Below are 9,730 nucleotides of genomic sequence, written 5' to 3'. Positions count from 1 at the left end.
TGTGGAAGAGGCACCCCGTGCTTTCAGAGCCCACCTGCCTGTGGAAGCAGCACTCTGTGCTTCCAGAGCCCACCTATCTGTGGCAGTGGCACAGCAACAGCTCCACATGCCCAAAAAACCTCTGGCAGAGGCTGGACTGGGAAAGCACCCCCCGCACACACAGGTGGTGCCTACCAGGTGGAGGATCCCACCACGACCTCCCAGTAGTGGCAGCCGCTGTCGATGAAGACGTTGCCGGCTGCCCCATAGCAGCCCGTCCCACTGAACCTCTCTGGCGTGTGGCTCTTCTTCAGGGAGCTCTCATCCTTCTCCATCTGCAGCCCATCGTTGGAGATCTTCAGCTTCTTGTGAGCCATCTTGGGGTCCAGCTTGAATGGCTGACCTGTGGGGAGGGGACACATGGATTAGGATTTGTGTTGTTAGCATCACTGTGCAGGGAGAACACAGCAGAAAAGGTCTGTCATGGGCTCTTTGGCTATCCTCCATGAGCCACGGGTTCCCCCACCAGCTGAGAACTCTGGATTACAGATATCCAGAGGGACAAAAGCAGCACATTCACTCACCTTGCCAGGCCAAAGAGAGGGAAAGGAGGTGAAACTTGAAAATGCAAAGATATATAAGCTCCAGAGAGTGAGCTTTCTGCTCCTGGGGGAGGATCCTGACTGGAGAGCAGCACTGTTGGGAAGGGTTGCATTGTCCTGTCACAGGGACCCCCAAATGAGGGGCTGGGGATGTCCAAGGTCTCCCTATTGGGTATTACCCCCTTCCAGTGTTTATTTCCCCTTCAAGTTTCCTTTTGTCCTCCACTGACGATGCAAAATGTGGCAGAAACAAGGGTGTCCCCTGGTAATGGGAATGACACTGAAGATGCCATCAGGATGGATGCACTGCGAGCCAAACCTGGGCAGGGCGTGCAGCCTGAATTCCTGAATGGATCTATACACTATTAGCAGTCATAAGAGTGACATAAGCACAGGAAAGGGACAGACCAGTAAGTGCTGGGCTAAGTGCAGCCCAGTGGCACTGAGCCCGCCCCTGAATCCCATCAGCTGTTGGCACAGACTGCTCCTCACAGTGCTCAGGCTGCAGTTACGTGTTAGAGGGCACATAGCTGGCGTCTTGTCTGCTATGCATCCGTACTCTGCTGCCAAACACAATCTCATTGCTCAGAGAGCACAGTCCAGGGTGTGGAAGCATGTCTAAGGCATCGGGTCCAGCCCGTGTCCAGCGGAGCTGGATGGGAGGTGAGAGCACCAGGCTGGCAATGAGTGCCCAGCCCAGGCTTCCTCCACAATTAACAGAACTGAGGTTGACGGATTCTGCAGATCCCTGATGCTGGCTTGAAACCCAAGTGCATCTCCTCTGTGACACTACCAGCACACAAAGCCAAACTGCTTGCCAAAGGACACGTGCTGGCTGTGCTGCTTGCATGGATAACCCCATGCAGCCCTGCGAGCACCTGCCCTCCCTCATGCCAGTAAGCGCCATCGCTCTGGGCACCGGCTCCCCCACACATTCCACCATCAGGGTTTCTCCACAGGCTCCAGGTGTTGGTGCCATGCAGCCTTGCCAGGGCACGGGTGGGGCTCAGGAAAACACCCGTGCACACAGACATCCTCAGCATGGAGGGTCGGGGGGCTGGTGCATCACTGCCCATGGGCAGTCCTGCCTGCACTGCCCAGCCCTTGACACTCCCCCTTCCCTGCCAGGGTGGCTCTGCTCACCCACGCTGAGCTTTTTTTCAGGGAGTAAAGGAAACTTCACAATCCCTTTTGCTTCAATGTTTTGTTTTTGTTTTTTTTTTTTTCCTCTCCTTTCACCAGATGTGGAAAGGAGAAGCCAGAAGGTTGTGTTTTGAGAAGCCCAAACCAAAGCCCTCCATTATGGGGTGGTGAGGGGAGGGTTACCTGGGAAGCCTCACTGCTCCCTACTCCAGCGTTCTCCCATCTCTCTCTTTGTTCTTGGATCAGGACAGACTTTTGCTTCCCTGTACAGCACTATGATTTTAGCATATCTAAAGGAGTGTGCCCAGCCCTGAGGATATTCTGGTCCACCCTTGCATGGCTGCAGGTAGAGCTTGTGCCTCAGTTTACCCCTCTGTAAAACACAGGAGCACCTTTGGGTGCTGAGGGCTGGTGGCTGACCCTTCCTGGCTGCTGCTGTAAAAGAAAAGCTACTCTGGGAAACAGCTGCTCCATGCATGGCACACACCCCCAGGGAGCACTGGCTGGAGCCCACAAACCCACAGGGCTGGGCGGGAAAGGGGCTGAGTGTGGGGTCCCACGAGAGCTGTGGGATTGCCTACGGGGTGCCTCAGCAGGGCTGGAAACCCCACACTAGCCCTTCTGTGGCAGTCTGTGTTAGTGACACTGGTGACAATGTGTGGCTGTGGGTGGCTGTGGTAGGAGCCACCGTGCCCAGAGGGGACAGTGGGGAGAGGGTGCCACCACAGCCCCTTGCTGCTGGCACCTGCAAGGAGCAGGGGGGTGACCCAGGCTGCTGCAAAGTGCAGGAGTAGCAGGCACTACATTAAATTCCACATGAAACCCAATTCTGGTGCTTTTAACATCCCGTGCTCTCGGCTTTACACATTCAATGGTGGTTTGCTGGGGTTTTTTCCCCAAAGCCAGACCAAATCTGGGTGATGTCCCAGCACTCTTGGTTCCAGAGCTTCATGTGACCACCTCGTTTTTCAATGATTTCCCTCTGGAAACCCTCAGACTATCCCCGGATTTGCAAACAAAACCCCAAGATGTTGTGAAGAAGCAAATTGAGTTCTGGTGGGTTCTTCTGCTGTGTTTTCACGTGAGATGCAGTAAAGAGCACACAGGCAGCAGAGACTATTTCCATAGGGATTCACCTTCCTCAGGACAAAGCAAATGGCAGCTGCAGAAAACACCCCAAATCCTGCAAACATCTTCACCCTCATACTTTGGTACCTGAGGGGTCCCTGACCTGGCTCTGGGAACAAAGAGCTGTTTCCTCCTGCATGCTCCCATTTTTGGCAATGGACATTGAGTCCTAGCGAGGAGAAACACCCACACCACTCATGACAGGGGCCCTGAGCCAGGTCTGGGAACCCCTGCAAACAGCTGGGCAAGGCTGGGGACCCCCAGAACCCCAGGAACCCTGCAAACAACTGCAACATCAATAACACGAGGCTGGAGAGCTCTCAAGTGCAACTGCAGAACGAAGCTCCTCCGTGCCATGCTCCAATATCTCATGGTAGCTCGTGTTGGTTTTCCTCGGAGCCCAATTTGCTGGATAATTGAGTTGAGAGGCCTGAAACTAAAGCTGCAAATTGGGATTGACCTGCCCCCTCCTTCCTCTGGCTGCTCTGATCTTTCTGCCGTATCTTTTCCTGGCAGTAATGCAAAGAGACAAGCTCCGAGGAAGTGAGGTATAAAAATACTTGGCTCTGTCAGCAGAGAGACACTCACAGCCCTGTTTCTGAAGGCGACCCCTCGTTAAGGTCAGTGTGAAGAACTGGAGCCCAGCCCTTGTCACTGGTTTGTGCTGGCACGTCCTGGACCGGGCGCTCGAGCCGCATCCGCAGGCAGTGTCTGCGATGGGCGGGGTGGGAGGCAGCAGCACACGGGCTGGGATAGGTCAGAGGGTGTTTCAGAGGACACGGCCAGGCGCCTGCTCCCATCAGCCCCCTTCCCAAAATATCTCCCTGGCACTGGGAAACCACAGGCTTCACAGAGTTGTGATGATCCCGACCTCAAATCCCCAGCATGGGAGCTGCCAAAGGGAGGGGAACTCCCACTACACGAGAGGGCAGAGCAGCCCTCGCTACCTGCTCCCTGCCCAAAGCCACCCTCACAGTCCCCTGTGCCCCCAGGTCACTGCACCCTTCCAGCCCCCCAGCACTGCCTGGCAGAGAGCTGGGGTTGCAAAGATTGCTCTTGTCGTTACCGTGTATGTCCTGGGCTGGTCACTCAGATAACCTTTATCCCATAAATTCAGCTTGCTGGGATATTCCTGATAGCCTTATGCTGGTCATCCCTGCAGGGGGCTTGGGAGCTGTGGGGAAACAGCCGGTTTCAGGGCTGGACACAGCTGGCTGCACCCCTGGGGCATTTATCAGCTGGATTATCCCTCTCTTCCTTGCAGCTAGAGTGTGGCAGTGTCCAAGTGGAGCAGAGGAAATCCTGTCTGGCACCAGGCATGTGAGAGCAAAGAGGGGGCAACCAGGAACACAGTCAAGGTCATTGGTGGTGTGTGGGGATGAAGCCAGGCAGAGGGAGGTGTGTGCTGGCCCTGCTCCCCCTGACCCTGCAGGACCCCCAGCACCCACCCCACTGCCCTGAACCCTGCAGGGCTCCCGCAGCCACAGCTGTAAGCAGGGGCTCACTGGCTTGGGATGCTCCTGTCCCTGTCTACAGGGACAGCCAGGACAGGCTGCCTGCTGCTTTACATAACAGCTATGGAAATAGCTGGAATGAGATCCCTAGGAGCAGGAGACAACCTCCCACACTCAGCCAAATCCAGGGAACAGGAGCCCACCCCATTGGGGGGTCAGTGCAGGGGTGACACCAGTGCCACACCAGCCCATGCCCCACAGAACAGAAGTTCCTGTGCACCCCACTCCTCTGGCTGTGAGGGGACAGGGATGGGGCGGAGTGGGGAGGGTGGACAGCTAGTGACTGCATTTGGCTGAAGACATGTGTGGGTAGAAGGGAGGGATGGATATGCACTTCACTCCCAAGGAACCATCCCTGTCCTGGCTGCAGGTGTCCAACACATTCTGCCCAGGATGCAAACCAAGTTGCAGGAACACAGGGACACACATCCTGCTCCTTAAAAACATCTGCACTAACACAATCCAGTCTCTAGCGGGTAGTTCAGAGCCTGCTGCTCAGGCATCAGATCCACACCTGACATCTTGGATGAGATGTGGATGGAGCCATCCTGTACTACACTGAGGTTTTGCCATGAGATGCAGAAATCGTGAAGAGAAAAATTGCAAGGGAGAATGAGATCAGGCTGCACTGGTCAAGGCAAAGACTGTAAAACCCACCTTCCCTGCACTTTATTTATTGCCAGAGCCGGGCCTGTCCCTGCATTCTGGCACTTTTATCCACTTTTGGACACTTGCTCCTAAATATGTCCTGCTCAGGTCCAGCCTCAGCAGAGGAAGGTCCCCCTGCCATTAAACCAAACCTGTTCTCCCAAGCTCTTCTGCTCGGGAACACAGATTTAGCACCAGCACTGACAGCGCCGACACTGCGGAAATCAATGTGTCCTGACACTGACCTTCTGGCAATGGAGGGATCTCTCCAGACATCACTTTTGGAACAGAACAGGCTGTGAAATATGCTAATGGGCCGTCTCCGTGTTGAGCTGCTGACATTTGCACCAAGGTTACAGCAGTGGGAAAGCGTGGGTGTGATGTTGTCTGGATGTTGTACACAGGAAAAGGAGAAACCCTGGCCCCAAATACAGGCAGGGTGAACGGCCAGCGGGGGCACGCTGGGGATGCAGCAGGGGGTGGTGGTACCATCGGACATCCCAAAGGAGCCCTTGTCCCCCAAAGCTGGCCACAGGAGAAAGTATATCAATTTATATTATATCCACATATGTGGTTAAATCAAACCTTCAGGAATTCAGAGGTTTCCACAAACAGATGGCAAAGGAATGGCAGACCGGTGGCAAGGAGGGATGTGTGCCCATCAGTGCCACACGCCTCTCCTGCCCAGAGTGGGAAGAGAAGGATCAGTCCTTGTGGAAGGGGCTTTGGCACACACAAAATCACACTCACACATAACCTGTGCAGTGCCTCAGGTGAGGCTGCTCGAGGTTTCGAACACGCAGGAAGCTGCTGCAGACACATCCCTGCAGCAAGGGGAGCTAAAAACCAGATGAGGCTCTTATCAAACTGAGTCTCTCTCTGAGCAGAAGCCCTCAGTGCCGTGCTGGCAGCTCTGGTGACTGACACTCAGCTAAAATCCCAGAAAGCAACCCCTGTCCACCGGGAGCTGCTGCCATGGCCAACCGCCCTCGCTCCTGGCTTCCCAAGCTGCCTATTCCTCATTCCCAGAAGGAGTGCTTTTCAAAGCTGGGCAAGCGCTGAAAAACAGCAGCCACAAGAGGGATAAATTTTTAATAAACAGGCAGATTGGATTGGAGTTTGCTCCCCAGCAGCTCCCTCAGTCCCACTGCCTCAATGTCATTTTATTCAGTTTAACGTCGTGCAAAGAAAAGGAGGAGGTGTAGGTGACAAATCATCACAAAAGCCTCGTCCAGGTAGAATCCATTGTTGGGAAAGGGGACAGATGGGAAAACGGAGAGCTGTGCTCACCAGGGCTGCACAGAGACATGGGAGCACCAGAGAGATGTGGGCACAGATCAGACAGTAAGTAGGAGCCTGAAGAGCCAACTTATTCCCTCCTCCAAGACCATACATTGTCCCTCCCTCCGTGGCATCCCCCCAGGCTATGGGTCAGTGGGAAAAGGTTTTCCACCACAAACCCAGGAGCTCTGTCTGTGCCAGAACCACTGGTCTCCGAGTCTGGCTTTCCCTAAACACATTTGGCATCCCCGGGGCATTGGAAAGTGCAACTTCTGCTTTGTGTGTGGCTGCAAAGTCCCATCCACCACCATGGAGACACTTTTCAACATCCTTATGGCTCCCTAAAATTACAACTCTCTGCGAGCAAAGGCACACACAAGAACACAGTTGCTCTGGGACTCTGTGCATTAGCCTCAAAAAGCCCAGGGATGTAAAGCCACCAGAATGATGGGCCTTTATGACCTCCAAAGACCCCAGGGATGGGTGCTGACAGGAGCACAGGGCACCACATGGGGTAGCAGGAGACTATCCCAAGGCAGGGAAGGAGCAGAGGCACCAAGAGGGGCACTTCAATAATTTAAACACCCCACAGTCTCCATCCTGTGCCAGGTGCTGCGGGCTCACCGGGAGTGCTCAGCCACACCCCAACACCCCTGAAATTCTCCCCTCCCCACCTGCCATGGCCAGGTGAGTGCCTGGGCACCTACTGTTGGTCTTGAGGCGGGCGGGCTCGCTGTTCCTGCTGCCCGCCTGGTTGATGGCCTTCACCAGGAAGATGTAGCGGGTGCCGCTCTGGAGCCCGTGCACCGTGTAGTGGTTCTGCTTGATGTTCGGGACGATCATCCAGCTGTCCATGGAGTTGTAGAGACCTGCAGTGCAGGAGAGGCAGGGAGAGATTTATTGCCAGGGAAGGACAGAATACAAAGTCCCCATGCTGCTCAGGCAGAGCTCACGACCGCGCGTCCCTCGGGAGGATTTACCCCCTGCCTGGGAGTTCAGAGCGCCTGCAGGGAAATTTCCAGAGATGATAAATCCCAGCAACTCAGAATCTCTTCCATTATCACATCAAGGCAATGTTGGTGAGGCAGAGCCAGGGCTGGCGTGCTGGCACCTTGGGATGCTGCCGTGGGAAGTGATGGGGAAGAGGTGCAGAGAAAGGAGAATTCAGCCAGTGGCACCTTTCAGCCAGGGCAGATGGCAGAGGTCACTGCTGGTGCCAAGGAGGGGGTGATGCTCACCATGATCCCACCACCATCGTATCCTCACCCCACTATCATCCTCTCTCATGTCTCTGCTCCCACAGGACAGTCTCTCTCCTGCTCCTGGTCCACAATAAGCAATTCCAGAAGCAGAAAGGGACGTATGTGCAATCGAATCAACATGTTTGCACCTGAATCCTGTTCCTGCCTGGTGCTCAGTGCTCCAGGGTGGGAAGTAATAAGGCCAAGGGATGCTGATGCTTCAACTCCCTGGGCAGACTAGTCTGCAGAGCAGTTCAAAGAAAAAGAGCTCTCAGTGAAGGGATCCAGATGCCTGGAAATCATTCAGGAGCCTGAACTCTTTCTGGAAATGGGAGGGAATGAAAAATCCAAGACGCTGGAAGTGCCAAGCCTGACTGCTGCAGTGGTTTGCAGTGTTGGAGCTGCAAGGCCTGGCATGTATGGAAATGTTATGTTGTACATTAGGTGACACAGTGCTCCAGGAAAGGGGAAAAGCCACTGAGGCTGTTCCTGCCACCAGCATGGCTGGCATAAGGATCACCTGCAGCCAGCATGAGCACCTGAGCAGCCAGTGCTGGGGGACAGGGATCCGGCAGGGTCTGGGGGGAACTGGGGGGCTGGGGCAGTGAGAGCCCAGGACCCACCATGGCAGCAGTGCTTGAGCTTCCTGAACACAGCTCTGGGGCAGCTATTGCAGCACAGGGCCAGGGCTTTGAGCCAAAAGAGGACTAAGGAGGAGGCTTGGAAGCAGTAGCTGGAGGCTTACTGGAACTGGTGAGAGGTGAGGAGTGGGTTGTGAATTCATGGTGACTGGAGGAGGGTTTTCAGCACATGCAGGGCTGGGGGCAGGAGCTGGGAACACTCCACACCTCCTCTGCAATGACTTCCGTGGGGTGTTCGTTTATCTCCAGTGGCTGGCTCAGCCGCAGGACAAGGGCAGGTTGCAGCCCCTGTCAGCCTGGATTTGGTTTAGAACACACATGGGAATGGCCGAGGGGCGCAGAGCAATGTGATGTGAAGTAGAAAATAAAACAGATGTGATCCTGATTGCAGCCTACACAGAGAGCTGCTCTCGTCATAGTACACAGCTTCCAGTCTGGCACTGGTGGCTGTCACCTCCCTGCAGGAAGGACCAGCTGGGGATCCTCCATGAGGAAGAACAAAGTGGCTGAGAGACGACAGCAGGAAGGATTCGGCCTCCCAGGCAGGCTTATTTCCCAAAACAACCACAAAGAGCTTGGCCTTGAAGACTGAGGGCTCCTACCCTCGCTAAAGCATAAAAAAATCCTTTTTATTGCAGCATTTGTCATCCATAAAAACGTCCGGCTCTTGCTGAGCTCTTGGCTTTGATGGGAGCGTGAAGGGGATGGGTTCCACAGGCCAACTGTGTGCTCCTTGGAAAGGTATTTCCTCTCCTGGTCAGCCTCCCGGACTCCTGCTCTGTGTTCCAGTGTCTCTTCATGCATGAGTTCAGCCAGGGCTCACCCGGACCCGGCTGTGCTATTCCAAGGGACAATATGTTATTCATTTTCTCCTCGGAGATTTAACTCGTGTTTTCTTCACTCTTCCTAGCAATAGCAACCCAAGCCAGCTAAGAAGGACACTCCTGACATGCGCCCTCAGGGCTCTGCTCCAGCCCTGCCCTTGCTGCTCCTCATCCCCACAGTCACCACAGCTCCCCCTTCCCAACGCCTGCGCCAGACCCCCAGACGTGGGCAGGTGACTCATTCCCAAGTCCCTTGATGGATGGGAGTCCAAGCCATGTGTCCAAAGTAGCGTTTGGGGAGAGGTGGGAGCCAGATCCTTCCCCAGCATGGCCCCAGGGCAAGGGCACAAGCTGCAGCGGGGGAAATCCTGGTTGGAAAAGGGCAAAATCCTTCTAGCTGGGGGTGGGGAAGCACTGGGTGTTCCATCCCTAGACAGTCCTTACTTCTCAAGGAGCAAGCCCTGAGCACCCTGTCAGCCCAGCTTCTGCAGAGCTGACTCAGGAACCTTCAGATGTCCCTCCCCACTGAAACCATTCAATGACATCAGCACTGTCCCTGCCTTGCCCTCGGCTGGAAGTGCAGTGGACATGGGGCTGGTGGTCATCCAAAAGCAGAGCCAGAGAGGTGACCGAGCTCTCCAAGCTTCCAGAGAAGGACAAAGTGCTGGAGATAACATGCTGTAGCTGGGAATGAGAGGAGAGCCAAGCAGGGCAGATCTGGCTGCAGCA

At 55.0% G+C, this 9,730-nt stretch overlaps 1 protein-coding gene across 2 annotated transcripts in view; it reads right to left on the bottom strand.

Annotated features, from left to right (window-relative positions):
• The window catches only part of LOC113956177 (probable E3 ubiquitin-protein ligase MID2), a 75,998-nt gene that overhangs the window by 2,479 nt on the left and 63,789 nt on the right, over positions 1 to 9,730 (bottom strand). Inside the window, exons 8-9 of one of the 2 annotated variants that reach the window (XM_027662423.1) lie at positions 7,003 to 7,164; positions 175 to 382 (exon numbers count right to left, since the gene is read on the bottom strand). In XM_027662423.1, the coding sequence (XP_027518224.1) occupies positions 175 to 382; positions 7,003 to 7,164 (370 nt within the window). Of the gene's footprint in view, positions 1 to 174; positions 383 to 6,998; positions 7,165 to 9,730 lie in introns of those variants that run through there. The other variant, XM_027662424.1, reaches the window with a different exon arrangement.

The sequence above is a fragment of the Corapipo altera genome, unplaced genomic scaffold (assembly GCF_003945725.1).
Source record: "Corapipo altera isolate COAL_440 unplaced genomic scaffold, ASM394572v1 326, whole genome shotgun sequence".
Classification (NCBI taxonomy): domain Eukaryota; kingdom Metazoa; phylum Chordata; class Aves; order Passeriformes; family Pipridae; genus Corapipo; species Corapipo altera.
The sequence above is the reverse complement of the archived record's forward strand: the minus strand, read 5'-3'. Positions and strand labels throughout refer to the sequence as shown.